Source organism: Sphaerodactylus townsendi, linkage group LG07 (assembly GCF_021028975.2).
Source record: "Sphaerodactylus townsendi isolate TG3544 linkage group LG07, MPM_Stown_v2.3, whole genome shotgun sequence".
NCBI classification, from domain to species: domain Eukaryota; kingdom Metazoa; phylum Chordata; class Lepidosauria; order Squamata; family Sphaerodactylidae; genus Sphaerodactylus; species Sphaerodactylus townsendi.
Window position 1 is genome coordinate 114128009 of NC_059431.1, and position 17692 is coordinate 114145700.

At 57.8% G+C, this 17692-nt stretch overlaps 1 protein-coding gene across 1 annotated transcript in view; it reads left to right on the plus strand.

Moving 5' to 3' along the window:
* LOC125436688 (protein mab-21-like 3) overlaps positions 1–616 on the plus strand; it is an 18024-nt gene extending 17408 nt beyond the window's left edge. The window contains 1 exon segment of the mRNA XM_048503905.1: positions 129–616. Coding sequence (XP_048359862.1) covers positions 129–362 — 234 coding nt within the window. The 3' untranslated portion in view covers positions 363–616.
* The last annotated feature ends 17076 nt before the right edge of the window (positions 617–17692 follow it).

The following is a 17692-nucleotide window of genomic DNA, read 5'->3' on the forward strand; positions in this document are numbered from 1 at the left end:
CCATCATCCCCTGCCAGCATGATGCTGGCAGGGGATGATGGGAACTGTAGTCCATAACATCTGGAGGGGCGCGAGTTTGACACCTATGCTGTAAATAAACAAACCAACCAAACTGTGGCCTTTTGCAGATGGTTCTTTTCTGGACTTGTGAGAAGTACCCCCACGCCAGGGACTGGTGCTGTTTCCGCAAAGCCTTCCTGCGACTGGTCCGGAAGCTACACAAATGTGTGAGCCAGCATTTCCTGAAACACTTCTTCCTCAAAGACACCAACCTGCTGAAGTACGCCAATCCCAACGACTTGGACACAGTGGCGGCGAAGTTGGCCTCGTTTCTGGAAAACCCTATCCTTCCCCAAAACTGAGAGGGGAGGGGGGCTGACGGAAACCAGCTTGTACGTCTTCGTCGAGTTGAGATGAGAGGGCAGGCGGGATACGAAGTTAGGCCTCGAGACGCCTCGCCTCCTGGGATTCGTTGGCTTCGATTCCCCTCTTGTCTCCAGGAAATACATTTTTGGACAATTCACCGTGAGCGGGACGCTGCCCTTCCGCTGCTCACGAGGTCTACTGCAGAATTGCCCAACATTGTTCAGCCCGTAGGTCAGTGGCGGCGAACCTATGGCACTCAGAGCCCTCTCTGTGGGCACGTGCAAACAGAGTTCCCCCCCCCCCCACATCTAGGCTGGCCTGGGCCGCTGGGCTCGATTGTAAGCATTAAACTTCAGACCTAGTTTTGTGGAAGCAGTGTAGGTAACCCTGTTAAGCGCTGTTAAACCCCACTGATTTTCATGCGAAGAACTAAAGCACGATCCTTTACCTGGGAGTAAGCTTGGTTGCTGGCAATGGGGCTTGCTTCTGAGTAAACCCTCCTAGGGTCGGGATTCACCCATTGGAAGAGTTGCATGGTTGTGTCAAAGCAAAGCCACCAACTTCCACCAAGCTTACTCCCAAGTAATGTGCGCCTCGGAGCCAACCAGTTTTTTCTAAACTAAAACCTCAGGATTCAGGTTAAATTGCTGTGTTGGCACTTTGCGATAAATAAGTGGATTTTGGGTTGCAGTTTGGGCACTCGGTCTCAAAAAGGTTCGCCACCACTGCTTTAAAATGTTTGTTGGGATGGTTTGCCATGGCCTTCCTCGGTCATTTATCCTTTACCCCCAGCAAGCTAGGCACTCGTTTCATCAGAAGGATGAAGGATGAGTTGGCTCCCTGAAACTGAATTCTGTCGGGATCGAACTCAGATCGTGAGCGGAGCTTTGACTGCAGGTCACCACTCCGCGCCATGGGGCTCAAGGGCAGCTATGTAAACTGCAGGGTCAGATGTCCACATCTTGCACTTTCAGGGAGTCTGAAAACGTCTGGCGTGTTCAACACTAACACCAAAGTAGAAGAGAAGAAGAAGAGTTTGGATTTATATCCCCCCTTCCTCTCCTGCAGGAGACTCAAACGGGCTGACAATCTCCTTTCCCTTCCCCCCTCACACCCTGTGAGGTAGGTGGGGCTGAGAGAGCTCTGAAGAACTGTGACTAGCCCAAGGTCACCCAGCTGGCATGTGTGGGAGTGCACAGACTAATTTGAATTCCCCAGATTAGCCTCCACAGCTCAGGTGGCAGAGCAGGGAATCAAACCCAGTACTGGGAGAAGAGGGAGGCAGAAGGCTGTTTCTAGCCTTGCTGTAGAAAGTTTTGAATAACCCGGGCAGCTTCAACACCAAGGATTTCCCCCATTTCAGCCAGCTACCCAACTGGTGTGGATTTTTTCATGTTTTCACATGATGTCATCCTTTATTTGTGCTCAGACTGTTCCTTCCACCAAAATCATCATCATCATCATCATCTTCTTCTTCTTCTTCTTCTTCTTCTTCTTCTTCTTCTTCTTCTTCTTCTTCTTCTTCTTCTTCTTCTTCTTCTTCTTCTTCTTCTTCTTCTTCTTCTTCTTCTTCTTCTTCTTCTTCTTCACCACCACCATCACCACCACCACCACCACCACTGTTCATTTATTGGCGACCGCAAGTCTGCAGTAGAAATTGACTACCAGAATAGAATATTTTAGACAAAGGGGAGGGAACCATTGGAAGATCTGAAAATACAAAGCGCCGTTTTAACATTGTAAAGGTAGTGAATTATTCCCATCCAGTGTTACCCGTGTTCATAGCGTTTTCTTTTTAAGTTCGACCTGCCTTTTAGAGAGTGGGGAGGAGATGGTCAAAAAGTATTTGTAAATGAGTAAAAAGATTTTTTAAAAGGTATTATGCTATTTCTGTACAGCATTAACCATGTTCCTCAAAATAAAAAAAATACGTCTGAAGGGTCATGTGAGAACACGGCTGGGGTGGCATCAGTGTGCCTCAAGCGTGAATGGGAAATCACAGCTACCAATAGAGAGAAAACCCACTGCGAATGGAGTGAAATTCCATACACTGTTGGGAATTTCCATTGCATGGGTGATTTCACACAGAAGAACTGATGTGCAACAGGTATATTTAGAATATATAATCCTGTCAAGCAGAGTAAGGAGCAGAAATGTGGATTGTGCGGCACGTCAAATAAGAATAGCTATCTTTCAAAAGACCAGCCGGTTTTCCTCAGAAGCTGATAAACATAAAGAAGGAGAGTTTGGATTTATATCCCCCCTTTCTCTCCTGTAGGAGACTCAAAGGGGCTTACAATCTCCTTGCCCTTCCCCCCTCACAACAAACACACTGTGAGGTGGGCGGGGCTTTGAGAGTTCGGTGAAGCTGTGATCAGCTCTAAGGTCACCCAGCTGGCGTGTGCGGTGGTGTACAGGAAGCTAATCTGAATTTCAGATAAGTTTCCATTACAGCTCAGGCGGCAGAGCTGGGAATCAAACCCGGTTCCTCCAGATTAGATACACGAGCTCTTAACCTCCTACGCCACTTTACTTTAACCAAGAGAGAACTTTACTTTAACCAAGAGAGAAAAGTAAACTATATATATCTCAACAAAGTATCACATATACATCGTTACATTCACGGCTCATCGCTTGTTACGGTTTTGGTTGTGATAGTAAGCTTATACAGTGTCTTAGTCAAAGGCAATTTCACATCGCATTGGTTAGCAGTACACAGAGAACATCTTTCAGTCAGTCAGGGAGCAGAAGAAAAAATTACCAACGGTTTTCAACTGTCATCTTTAGAATGTTCGTAGAGGTATCCCAGCATTCCTTGCTGCTGCTGCTGCTGCTGCTGCTGCTGCTACTGCTGCTGCATGTTAGCAAGGCTGAAAATTCCAACAAGAACAGCAGCAACCAGACTACTACAGAAAATCACCTGATGTCATGGGTCAACCTGGAAACACCTCTTCCTCATCTGAGGAGGTGTCAGCAGGCTGACCCACAACCAGAGGTGGGATCCAGCAGGTTCTCACAGGTTCCCGAGAGTAGGTTACTAATTATTGGTGTGTGCCAAAAGGGGGCTACTAATTGGTGATTTTGCCACGTGATTTTTGCCTTAGTTACGCCCCTCCTCTCAGCAGTAGTGCACAGAACTTGAAGCAGTCTAGTAGGAGGTGCACCGGCATGCGTGGCAGCCTGCACCTGCGTGCATTTGTTTCCCAGCCAAGGACCGGCGCAGTGACAAGGGCCCTTACACAGCCCCGACCCAGGGAATGCCCTGCCCCCAGAATGCCTCAACAAGTTCCCCTGCTGTGCCCCGCCCATTTGTTCATTGGCGCTACACCACAGTTTGAATCCCACCACCATGGGAACCTGTTACTAAAATTTTTGGATCCCACCACTGCCCACAACATCTGGTATGGAAGTAGCCTTCGTTCCAGTTATCCAGAAGCACGGCTTGTCGGCATGAACCGATGAGCTCCGTGAAACATGAAAGCATCTTTTAATTTCCCACTCTCTGCTATTGTTGTCTGCCTTCTCATCATACTAAAAATCATCCTTTGAAAAAAAAATGAGACAAGGCACTGATACTATAAACTACCTTAATCTTTTGATGGTTTCAGGCTAGTCGTATACATGTCAGGTCTCAGAAGCTAAGTAGGGTCAGTCCTGCATAATATTTGGATGGGAGGCCAAGAAGATGGCTGAAACACAGAGGCCAGTAACGGCAAACCGCTTCTTTTTATTTTACTTTATTTCACATTTATACCCCTACCCCCTTGCCTTGAAAAGCAGACCCAATTAGTAACCCTCTCTCGGCACACACAAATACTTAATAACCCACTCTCGGGAACTGGTGAGAACCTGCTGGATCCCACCTCTGGTGACAACCATTGGAAAGGAACCATGGTTCAGTGGTAGAGCACCTTTCGGCATGTGTGAGGACCTTTGTTCAATCACTGGCATCTCCAGTTAAAGAAAAAGGACCGGGGTAGCATGTGATATAGAAGATCTCTCCCTGAGGCCAGGAAGAGGTACTGCCAGTCTGGGTAGACAACCAGGATTTTGATGGATCAGGAGTCCAGTGCAGTATAAGGGGCTTTCCCCACTACAGAAGGGAGCTAAGGTCGACTCGGTTCCCTTCAGTGGAGGGTGATTCCAGGCTGTCCCCACAGCAACTGAGTTGGCCCCCTGGAACCGAGCTAAGTGGGCAGGATCATCTTGGTGCCTGTTCAGCTCCTCGATCGTGAATGGAGCGGGTGCCAAGCGCTGCGGGAAACGGGAGTGTTCTTTTTCAGCAGTTTTACAGTTTTTACAGTTTACAGTTAAGATGTGCTTTCTGGCCGCCACCACTCTCCTGCCCTGTACATGCCACAAAAGCTGCTTCATGATTTGGTTGAATCCATTAGGTGTCGCTTCGATGCTTTCCCACTTCGGCCTCAGTTTTGAAGCGGTATCAATCTTGTTCCTCGCAGCGTGTAGTTCATACCTGCGACTTGTTGCAGTTCTGAGGGGGGGGGGGACTGAGACAAAACAATGTTGAGCTCGGTGGCAGTGGGGATTCACTGAGGCGAACCTAGGTAGAAACCTGTACAACTCTGTCAGTGGGGAAAGCCCCCTTGTGAGCCCAAGGTCTCCAGGGAAGTATAGCTCCCACCAGGGCGCTTTTTCAGCCTGAACTAAACAGGCTACTTTTCAGCCTGAACTAAAGTAAGTGGGGGTGGGGGGGAGAGAGCCACGTGGGGGTGCGAGGGGCAGGATGGGGCCCATGGGTAGCCAGAAAACACAGAGTCTGCCCTGGGCGCAGTTTGGCACAGCTACGCCTCTGCTTAAAGCTCAGGTCCTCATAACACAACAGTCTGGTCTGCCTTATCAATCACAAATTTGTGACTGCATCTGGTCTTATGTTTATAAGAACTTGCACAGTGAATGACCAGACATTACCAACTCATGTTTTGTCTACAACTAAATGTTAGCCAGTTGGTGGTGCCTTTATTTTAACCACCCTCTAATTACCAGTGGTTTATATGATAATAAGACAGATTAAAGGGTCTTCTTGTTTTGGAGTTTGATTGTCCTGACCTTGTTTGCCTGCCAGAGGTCTTACTTGTTGGACTCAAGACATCATCTTCCACAAAAGAAGAAGAAGAGTTTGGATTTATATCCCCCCCCCTTTCTCTCCTGCAGGAGACTCAAAGGGGCTGACAATCTCCTTGCCCTTCCCCCCTCCCAACAAACACCCTGTGAGGTAGGTGGGGCTGAGAGAGCTCCGAGAAGCTGGGACTAGCCCAAGATCACCCAGCTGGCGTGTGTGGGAGTGTATAAGATATGATATGATATGATAGCCTTTATTGGCATTCCAAAATACAATAAATACAATAAAACAATAAATACAATAAAACCATTGTCCATAAAAGACAGATAGATACAGCAGCCATTCAAAGTCTTATCAATAGTTTAGTCCAAATGGACTCATCAAAAGTGCCATTCCTATACACCTCTCCACAGACCAGACTGAAAACCCACCAACAGAGCCCAGGCATCACAACCGCATACAGTATCAACACTCCACTATAAAACACAGAGTTTGTTAGAGTGGCACCTAACACAGAACAAGGGATAGGGGGCGAGGGAATGGAAGTTGTGTGGGAGTGTACAGACTAATCTGAATTCCCCAGATAAGCCTCCACAGCTCAGGCGGCAGAGCTGGGAATCAAACCCGGTTCCTCCAGATTAGATGCACGAGCTCTTAACCTCCTACGCACCTTTCAAAGTTTAAAACATCTGTATGTGATCTCTATGTATTTCTGTGTTGCTTGCATTTGTTCCCAAAAACCTGCCATGGTTGACGTATTACTCTTTTCACTGTGGCACGGGAAGTACTTTTCTTATGAATGGGAGGTAACAGGGAGGATAGCTATCTGCTCCTGTCAGCCTCTTTTTGTATGAGTGATAGGAGTCTTATTTTCTCACCACCTATTTTACAGGGCCAAGAGGGAGAAATAAGTGGGCCGAAAACATGTGCACTTTACTATATACATTTTATTTTTTACTAGCGGGCCCAGCCACGCGTTGCTGTGGCAATTGTCCTTCTCATCACAGTCCGCAACCCACACAGATGTCCATGCAGGTCCAATGATCCCCAGCATAGCCTTTTGGGGTGGTCACATGGAATCCCTCTTTCCCTTTTCAGTTCACATTGTTATATGGTGGTGTCTTGTTTTTTTAGTGTAAGGTAACCCTTTCCATTCCACAACGGAACTGTCCAGAGTGCGAATCCCGCTGTCCATGAGGCTGGTTGACACGCACAGTCCTGACTTGGGGAAGGCAGAACTGGGGCAAGGAGGCTATCCCAGTCAGGCAGCAGAGGCAGGGTGGTGAGGCGCTCAGATCGAGGCCAGCTCCCTGGGTTCTTAAAGGGCCACGTGCAAAAGAAGCAGAGCCGGTAGTGTTGGTTTGCCCCCACCCCGCGGATTTTCTTAGAAGAAAAAAGCAAATTCCAACTTGCTTTTAGTAAAAGAGAGCTGCGGCGAATATGGGTGAGGAAGTGGGTAAGTGGTGGTTGGATGTGAGGGAGGGCAGAGTGAGGTGTGTGAGGATGAGCTGGATGTGTGTTGTGTGGTAGCAGTGGGTGAGGCACAGAGCGTGAAAGTTACCTGCGTGTGTCGGGGGGGAACCCCACCTGACGTCTCACATGGCAAAGTGTGTATGTGTTTCACTTCCATTCGTATTACCTACCAGTATTACCTATTTACTGTTTTCACTGCTCATCTCTGCCCATCTGCGCGAACATCCTAAGCCCTCAGGCCACAGACAGACAGGCTGCACGAACATTCTAAGGGTGACAGTTAAACAGAGGCAGCTTCATGGCCTAGTGCGCCAGGAAAAAGACGTTTTACGTGGCTCAGGTATGGACTTTTGGGGATTTGAAGGTCCGAGTACCTGCCAGCAACAGGGAGGGACGTCCTGTGAAAATTGGGGGGCGATCCGTCCAGCAGTTTCTGAGGGAGACCATCAGGGACAAACACACTGTTAGATTTTTATATGTATAGAATTAGTTATCTGCATAGTTATTACCTGCCCATCACCAAAGTCCCTGGGTGGGGACTTCGAGCAGTGTGTTCCCGACAGTGAACCAAGAAAAGTGAGGGCTGCTGGGAAGTGTAGTCCTCAGCCATCTGGGAGGGCCCAGATTCCAGCTCCTTCTGGAGGGGCCAGCCTCTATCCTGCTGTGCAGAAGCTTACTCTTGCTGAGCAGAGTTGAACTACCAGCGAGAGCTCTTCCTGCTGGGCAGCCGCCAAACCCATGCAGCGCCAATACAGTGCTTGTACAGCCATGCCCCTTACAGGAAGAAGAAGAAGAGTTTGGATTTATATCCCCCCTTTCTCTCCTGCAGGAGACTCAACGGGGCTTACAATCTCCTTGCCCTTCCCCCCTCACAACAAACACCCTGTGAGGTGGGTGGGGCTGAGAGAGCTCCAAGAAGCTGTGACTAGCCCAAGGTCACCCAGCTGGCATGTGTGGGAGTGCACAGGCTAATCTGAATTCCCCAGAGAAGCCTCCACAGCTCAGACGGCAGAGCGGGGAATCAAACCCGGTTCCTCCAGATTAGATACATGAGCTCTTAACCTCCTACGCCACTGCTGCTCCAACACTGCCAGTCTTAATTCTACTGCATGCACTGCCATGAACCTTGTGGTGATCTCTCATCCAAGTACTAACCAACCCTAGTTAGCATCCAAGATCTGATAAGCCCTTCGGGGGTTGGGCGGTTTATTAAGTCTAATAAAATAATAAGTTTATTAAGTCTAATATAATAATAATAATAATAATAATAATAATAATAATAATAATAATAATAATAATAATAATAATAATAATAATAATAATAATAATAATAAGATGGAGCTAGCCTGGGCTATGCAGATCAGGGCCCTCCTGGGCTATAATGCTGACAATCTTCAATGCTCACAGAGACGAACTCAGGCATAATTCTTCCGATTCATAGTCACACAGACACAGTCACGAAGGCCCAGTGGTACAGATGGCATTTTGCCAAGCTCCGAAATGGATGAAGTTAAATTAATCTCCCGCACAGTTATCTGAGCAGATGAATCAGGGGTGGATCTCTCAACACCCTCATGAAAAAAAAAACACCCTTCTGGCCCACAGAAGGATCCGTAAGAGAATCTGATGCGAAGCTCCAATTTCACTGACAAACGGCAACATGTTCTAAAAGGAGGCAGGCGGGGAGAGGCCGAGACCTGCCCTTCCCCAGCGCACCATCTGGCTCCTTGGGGCATAAAAGCACATTTCCATTGTGGATCTTTTCATGGGACACGGAACTATGAATTCACCCCTGCAAAGACACGTTGTCGCAGCTGAATGGGGTTTTTTTTTGAAGAGTTTGGTCACATGCAATAATAGCCGACCAACGAGTGGCCAGGGAATTTCAAGAGAGGATTTTAATGGTCAGTGGCGAGCAGCCAACCATCTGCGGACTTCAAGGAGCGTTTCTGTTTTCCCTTCCTGCCCTGCCACTGAATGTTTACTCCTGGGAGTCAGAGGACCCTCAGGAATGGCATATGGGAGTCCGGCATGAGAAGGGAACCAGCCAAAAATGGCAGCCTCCCTGCTTTGCCATTCGGATTACTGCATTGTTGGTCATAAGCCAGTATTTATTTATTGCATTCGATCCTATCATTCTTCAAGGAGCTCGGAATAACATATAGCTCCCATCTGATCATCACCACAGCCCTGGAAGATAGGTTAGGTTACAGGGTTGCTGATTCAAGTTTGGCAAATTCCTGATTCAAGTTTGGCAAATTCCCTTATATAAAGCTGTGGTGCGACCGCACTTGGAGTACTGTGTTCAGTTCTGGTCGCCACATCTCAAAAAGGATATTGAGGAGATAGAAAAAGTGCAGAGAAGGGCAACGAGGATGATTGAGGGACTGGAGCACCTTCCCTATGAGGAGAGGCTGACAGCGTTTGGGACTCTTTAGTTTGGAGAGGAGACGGCTGAGGGGGGATATGATTGAGCTTTTTCTCTCTTTCTCACAATACTAGAACCAGGGGGCATTCATTGAAAATGCTGGGGGGAAGAATTAGGACTAATAAAAGGAAACACTTCTTCACGCAGCGTGTGATTGGTGTTTGGAATATGCTGCCACAGGAGGTGGTGATGGCCACTAACCTGGATAGCTTTAAAAAGGGCTTGGACAGATTTATGGAGGAGAAGTCAATCTATGGCTACCAATTTTGATCCTTCCTGATCTCAGATTTCAAATGCCTTAGCAGACCAGGTGCTCGGGAACAGCAGCCGTAGAAGGCCATTGCTTTCACCTCCTGCATGTGAGCTCCCAAAGGCACCTGGTGGGCCACTGCGAGTAGCAGAGAGCTGGACTAGATGGACTCTGGTCTGATCCAGCTGGCTTGTTTTTATGTTCTTATGTTCTTAAGATTTGGCGGCAGTGCTGGAGGGCAGCGGATTTTGGGAAGAGGGCGAGAGCTCAGCAGCGATGTGATACCATAGAGCAGGAATGTCAAACATGCAGCCCAGGGGCTGCATCCGGCCCCTTGATGGTGATTATCAGGTCCATGAGCCAGCTGAGGCAATCTTCCCCCTTGCTCCCAAGCCCACACAAGGCAGCCACACAGAAGAGTATGGAGGGGGAAAGGTAGAGTGGATCTTTGAGCCTGGATCTCTCTGATGACAGTCCAGCCCTGCCCCAAGCTGCCTCGTGATAAACCGGTGGTATTATCTCGATAGAAGGAAATCTCTTTTAAGTGAGAATGTAAGATAAGAGGAAGGTCAGAGAAACTTGTTGGGAGCTATTTGAAATTGGAACGGAAAGCAGAATCGGAGAGACGATAGGAGGGGATTTTCAAGTTGTGAATTAGTTGAGGGCTTTGTAACCAGGGGTCATGGCTCAAGGGCAGAGCCTCTGATTTACTTGCTGAAGGTCGAAGGTTCAGACAGGATGGTTGTAGATGATGTTAAAGGCCTCTGCCTGGACAACAGCTGTTCATCTAAGGAAGACAGCTCTGACTCTGATGGGCTGATGATCTGATCAAGTGTGAATCAGCTTCATGTGTTCATGTGAATCACTATTTGGAATAAGAAAGGAAGGGCAAATACGTTTCAGTAACATAAGATCAATACAAATGTAAATGGTAGAAATATTATGAAACAAGGACGAGACTCCAGCACCAGTGGCGTATCTAAGATAGGGAAGGAGTGGCATGGGTCCCGGGCAACACTTGAAGGTGGGTGCCATCCCTGCTGGCCTACGTGCCTGCCCAACCACTGTAGCCACCCCATTCATATGCCTTACCTTGCTCTGTTCAGCCAATCAGTGCCATTGAGCCACTAGTGCTGACGCACCCGCCCAATGCTGAGTCAAGCTTCTGGGAGAAGATCTCACCTCCCTGAGCCAGCAACAAGGTGCACAGAGGGCCAGCAGGAGGACCAAACCCCAGGCTGGCTACTCAAGGGGTGCGCCAACACCAAGGGATTCCCAAACACCATAGGTCGGGGTGACCAAACTATGGTGCTCCAATCGGCCATGCTAGCAGGGGCTGATGGGAATTGTAGTCCAAGAACATCTGGAGTACCATAAGTTGGCCACCCTTAACATAGGTGTTATTTTCTGTAGACACGTACGCCCCTGTCTAGCACTCTCCCGACCAAAAGAAGCCCTTGGAACTTGAGAATGCATAACAGTACAGTGTATCCTGGCCACTCGTGTGCCAAAGATGTTGTCACACAATACACATACAAATCCTGAAAGAGATAACAACCAAAAAGGATAGAAACGGGGGATGAGAATCTGGTTGTCATGGGATGCTGGCTAAATGTGTGAAAAAAAATGTCACTAGCATTTCAGCATGGGAGGACTGAGAAGAGCCAGGCAAAGGGAAGCTATTTTATCTTTTCAAATGGATTTTGTGTAATGAACTGGTGCAACATAAAGCTACTCTGGGCATTTTGGTATGAACCACTGTTCCATTTAGCTAGCCCAGTGCTGTCTATTCAGAGAGAGGAAAGCCCTCCGAGGTCAACTCTGCACTTGGGTTATCGACCTAAGTTCAAGCTGCATTAGACCTAAGTGCTCCGCACAATCACTGGGATCGATGTGGTTTTGTACCGAAAACACTTACTAATATAGCAGTCAAATTTCCAACTCCAGTTAGGAACTACTACTTTTTCAAGAGACCAGCAGCACGAAGACTCAACTCGATTCCCAGTAAAGTGTGGAACCTCTGGTGTAGGAGTCCCCCATTCAGCCAATCACAGCAGCTGAGTGTTTGGAGTATCGCATTACAGCTAGCCAATCAAAAAAGCGCCACCTTCATCCCTCACATTCCTGCTTGGCAGTTTTTTTTATAGCGTGCAAGTAGGGACAAGATGGAACATGGCATTAGAGACAGTAGCCAATGTCCAGACGGAGGCGGTGAAGAGGGACAGGATGATTCCGCCCTCTGAGCTGGGATCAAGCTGGTTGCAGTGGGGAACAACAATGGCTTCGACCTAGGTTAGTACCCTTCTCAGGGAACTGGGTCGAACCTATTTTACTGGTTTTTTGCTTGAGGAGTCACTTTAAAGGGTCCCTGCTCCCCTTGGAATCTTGTAGGGGAGTTGCTGGGGATCCAGCCTGGAGACCAGCTGACTTGCATGCAAAGTTTCACCAGCCTCTGATACTGACCCACTGGGCTGTGGGTGAGTCCACCACAGCAGGCAGGCAGGAAGTCTTTGAGGATACCGGGCACCTTGCGGGCATAGCAAGGCCGATGCAGCTTTTATCCAGTGCCCAGTCAATTCCATATATCTCATCAACAAGATGGCATGCACAGGGACCCTCCTTTCTCTCCTGTAAGGAGAAGAAGAGTTTGGATTTATATCCCTCCTTTCTCTCCTGTAAGGAGACTCAAAGGGGCTTACAATCTCCTTGCCCTTCCCCCCTCACAACAAACACCCTGTGAGATGGTTGGGGCTGAGAGAGATCTGAAGAAATGTGACTAGCCCAAGGTCACGCAGCTGGCATGCGTTGGAGTGCACAGGCTAATCTGGTTCACCAGATAAGTCTCCACAGCTCAAGTGGCAGAGCAGGGAATCAGACCTGGTTCTCCAAATTAGAGTGCACCTGCTCTTAGCCACTACACCAGGCTGGCTCTACACCACAGGTGTCAAACTCGCGGCCCTCCAGATGTTATGGACTACAGTTCCCAGCATCCCCTACCAGCATCATGCTGGCAAGGGATGCTGGGAACTGTAGTCCATAACATCTGGAGGGCCACGAGTTTGACACCTATGTTCTACACCAAGGCTGCTTTGGAGTGTGGCTGTTATACCCTTATACCCTGCTGAGAACCTTGCCCTCCCCAAACCCTGCCATCTGTAGGTTCTATTCTGTGGGATTTCCCAGATGGAGAGGGCAACCCTAGAAGGGGAACCTTCAGGCCTGATCATGTTCTGTCCTTTGGGATTTACAACACAGGGAGGTCCTGATTCCCTCCAGCCAGTCAGCTCTTTGCTCATTCAAATGTGTCTGGATCAACATAACTGTGGCTCAGCCAGAAATGTATCTAGGGCGGGGCAGCTAGGACACACGCCCCGGGCCCACTTGAAAGGGGGTGCCCTTGGCCACTGGTCTGCTCTCCGCCAAGAACTCAGCTCCAGCCATCCAGCTTTAAACTTCAGGCTCCACCTCCAAAGTCCACATGGCCTTTAGAGACGGAGCCAGCAGTTCAGTGCTGAGCTCAGCCTAGTTGGGTCCAGCATTAACCTGCAGGCCTTAATCCCACAGTTTAAAGAGAGGGGACGTGAAAGAATGTCAGAAGGCGAGGTTGTATGCCAAGTGGGCAGCAGTGGAATGGGGAGGGAAGAACCCTTGATAGGGAGGGATGCCAGTTGAAAGAATAGACCCTAGACTGAAAAACAGGGTCTGGTGAGGCCCCAGCAGGATGTGGGGCTGTCAGTAAACACTGGCAAACAAAGCTGTAATGAGGGGAAACTGCGCCCAGTGCACGTGTGCACCCTGCACCCCTGCCACGCCCCTGCCATGCCCTGGAACGCCCCCATCACACCTACCCTAACCCTGTCACGCCCCTGCATCGGCGCATGCCCGGTGCGTTACACCCCCTATGTCCCCTTGGTGCTACGCCATTGCTGTTAAACACTGACTAAGTGGTGGTAGTCTCAGCCAGTGTTGCCAACTCTGGGTTAAGAAATTGTTAGAGGTTTGGGGATAGAGCCTGCAGATGGCAGGGTTTGTAGAGGGTCTTCAGCAGAGCATGATGCAACAGAGTCCTCCGTCCAAAGCAGCCGTTTTCTCCAGGGGAACCGATCTGTGTAGTCTGAAAATCAGTTGTTGTTCTGGAAGGACTTCAGGCCTCCCCTGGATGTCAACAAAACCACTGGCTGTTTCCCTCAAGTTATCACATTTCACTTGGGTATTTCTTACGTGGAACTGTGGCTTTGATTCAGTTCAGCAGGACCTCCAAAGTAGGGCGGCCAATGTCCAGATGGCCTGGAGATCTCCCAGAATTACAGCTGGTCTCCAGATGACACAGATCGAGTTCCCTAGAGAAAATGGCTGCTTTGGAGGGTGGGCTCTATGCAGAGCCGTAGTGAGCGGGAACTGCACGAACCTGAGGGGGAACTGCACTAACCTGGACAGCTTTAAAAGGGGCTTGGACAAATTTATGGAGGAGAAGTCGATCTATGGCTGGGGTAGGGAACCTGCGGCTCTCCAGATGTTCAGGAACTACAATTCCCATCAGCCCCTACCAGCATGGCCAATTGGCCATGCTGACAGAGGCTGATCCCCCCCCCCCCCACCCCCCCCCCCCCCCACCCCCCCCCCCCCCCACCCCCCCCCCCCCCCACCCCCCCCCCCCCCCACCCCCCCCCCCCCCCACCCCCCCCCCCCCCCACCCCCCCCCCCCCCCACCCCCCCCCCCCCCCACCCCCCCCCCCCCCCACCCCCCCCCCCCCCCACCCCCCCCCCCCCCCACCCCCCCCCCCCCCCACCCCCCCCCCCCCCCACCCCCCCCCCCCCCCACCCCCCCCCCCCCCCACCCCCCCCCCCCCCCACCCCCCCCCCCCCCCACCCCCCCCCCCCCCCACCCCCCCCCCCCCCCACCCCCCCCCCCCCCCACCCCCCCCCCCCCCCACCCCCCCCCCCCCCCACCCCCCCCCCCCCCCACCCCCCCCCCCCCCCACCCCCCCCCCCCCCCACCCCCCCCCCCCCCCACCCCCCCCCCCCCCCACCCCCCCCCCCCCCCACCCCCCCCCCCCCCCACCCCCCCCCCCCCCCACCCCCCCCCCCCCCCACCCCCCCCCCCCCCCACCCCCCCCCCCCCCCACCCCCCCCCCCCCCCACCCCCCCCCCCCCCCACCCCCCCCCCCCCCCACCCCCCCCCCCCCCCACCCCCCCCCCCCCCCACCCCCCCCCCCCCCCACCCCCCCCCCCCCCCACCCCCCCCCCCCCCCACCCCCCCCCCCCCCCACCCCCCCCCCCCCCCACCCCCCCCCCCCCCCACCCCCCCCCCCCCCCACCCCCCCCCCCCCCCACCCCCCCCCCCCCCCACCCCCCCCCCCCCCCACCCCCCCCCCCCCCCACCCCCCCCCCCCCCCACCCCCCCCCCCCCCCACCCCCCCCCCCCCCCACCCCCCCCCCCCCCCACCCCCCCCCCCCCCCACCCCCCCCCCCCCCCACCCCCCCCCCCCCCCACCCCCCCCCCCCCCCACCCCCCCCCCCCCCCACCCCCCCCCCCCCCCACCCCCCCCCCCCCCCACCCCCCCCCCCCCCCACCCCCCCCCCCCCCCACCCCCCCCCCCCCCCACCCCCCCCCCCCCCCACCCCCCCCCCCCCCCACCCCCCCCCCCCCCCACCCCCCCCCCCCCCCACCCCCCCCCCCCCCCACCCCCCCCCCCCCCCACCCCCCCCCCCCCCCACCCCCCCCCCCCCCCACCCCCCCCCCCCCCCACCCCCCCCCCCCCCCACCCCCCCCCCCCCCCACCCCCCCCCCCCCCCACCCCCCCCCCCCCCCACCCCCCCCCCCCCCCACCCCCCCCCCCCCCCACCCCCCCCCCCCCCCACCCCCCCCCCCCCCCACCCCCCCCCCCCCCCACCCCCCCCCCCCCCCACCCCCCCCCCCCCCCACCCCCCCCCCCCCCCACCCCCCCCCCCCCCCACCCCCCCCCCCCCCCACCCCCCCCCCCCCCCACCCCCCCCCCCCCCCACCCCCCCCCCCCCCCACCCCCCCCCCCCCCCACCCCCCCCCCCCCCCACCCCCCCCCCCCCCCACCCCCCCCCCCCCCCACCCCCCCCCCCCCCCACCCCCCCCCCCCCCCACCCCCCCCCCCCCCCACCCCCCCCCCCCCCCACCCCCCCCCCCCCCCACCCCCCCCCCCCCCCACCCCCCCCCCCCCCCACCCCCCCCCCCCCCCACCCCCCCCCCCCCCCACCCCCCCCCCCCCCCACCCCCCCCCCCCCCCACCCCCCCCCCCCCCCACCCCCCCCCCCCCCCACCCCCCCCCCCCCCCACCCCCCCCCCCCCCCACCCCCCCCCCCCCCCACCCCCCCCCCCCCCCACCCCCCCCCCCCCCCACCCCCCCCCCCCCCCACCCCCCCCCCCCCCCACCCCCCCCCCCCCCCACCCCCCCCCCCCCCCACCCCCCCCCCCCCCCACCCCCCCCCCCCCCCACCCCCCCCCCCCCCCACCCCCCCCCCCCCCCACCCCCCCCCCCCCCCACCCCCCCCCCCCCCCACCCCCCCCCCCCCCCACCCCCCCCCCCCCCCACCCCCCCCCCCCCCCACCCCCCCCCCCCCCCACCCCCCCCCCCCCCCACCCCCCCCCCCCCCCACCCCCCCCCCCCCCCACCCCCCCCCCCCCCCACCCCCCCCCCCCCCCACCCCCCCCCCCCCCCACCCCCCCCCCCCCCCACCCCCCCCCCCCCCCACCCCCCCCCCCCCCCACCCCCCCCCCCCCCCACCCCCCCCCCCCCCCACCCCCCCCCCCCCCCACCCCCCCCCCCCCCCACCCCCCCCCCCCCCCACCCCCCCCCCCCCCCACCCCCCCCCCCCCCCACCCCCCCCCCCCCCCACCCCCCCCCCCCCCCACCCCCCCCCCCCCCCACCCCCCCCCCCCCCCACCCCCCCCCCCCCCCACCCCCCCCCCCCCCCACCCCCCCCCCCCCCCACCCCCCCCCCCCCCCACCCCCCCCCCCCCCCACCCCCCCCCCCCCCCACCCCCCCCCCCCCCCACCCCCCCCCCCCCCCACCCCCCCCCCCCCCCACCCCCCCCCCCCCCCACCCCCCCCCCCCCCCACCCCCCCCCCCCCCCACCCCCCCCCCCCCCCACCCCCCCCCCCCCCCACCCCCCCCCCCCCCCACCCCCCCCCCCCCCCACCCCCCCCCCCCCCCACCCCCCCCCCCCCCCACCCCCCCCCCCCCCCACCCCCCCCCCCCCCCACCCCCCCCCCCCCCCACCCCCCCCCCCCCCCACCCCCCCCCCCCCCCACCCCCCCCCCCCCCCACCCCCCCCCCCCCCCACCCCCCCCCCCCCCCACCCCCCCCCCCCCCCACCCCCCCCCCCCCCCACCCCCCCCCCCCCCCACCCCCCCCCCCCCCCACCCCCCCCCCCCCCCACCCCCCCCCCCCCCCACCCCCCCCCCCCCCCACCCCCCCCCCCCCCCACCCCCCCCCCCCCCCACCCCCCCCCCCCCCCACCCCCCCCCCCCCCCACCCCCCCCCCCCCCCACCCCCCCCCCCCCCCACCCCCCCCCCCCCCCACCCCCCCCCCCCCCCACCCCCCCCCCCCCCCACCCCCCCCCCCCCCCACCCCCCCCCCCCCCCACCCCCCCCCCCCCCCACCCCCCCCCCCCCCCACCCCCCCCCCCCCCCACCCCCCCCCCCCCCCACCCCCCCCCCCCCCCACCCCCCCCCCCCCCCACCCCCCCCCCCCCCCACCCCCCCCCCCCCCCACCCCCCCCCCCCCCCACCCCCCCCCCCCCCCACCCCCCCCCCCCCCCACCCCCCCCCCCCCCCACCCCCCCCCCCCCCCACCCCCCCCCCCCCCCACCCCCCCCCCCCCCCACCCCCCCCCCCCCCCACCCCCCCCCCCCCCCACCCCCCCCCCCCCCCACCCCCCCCCCCCCCCACCCCCCCCCCCCCCCACCCCCCCCCCCCCCCACCCCCCCCCCCCCCCACCCCCCCCCCCCCCCACCCCCCCCCCCCCCCACCCCCCCCCCCCCCCACCCCCCCCCCCCCCCACCCCCCCCCCCCCCCACCCCCCCCCCCCCCCACCCCCCCCCCCCCCCACCCCCCCCCC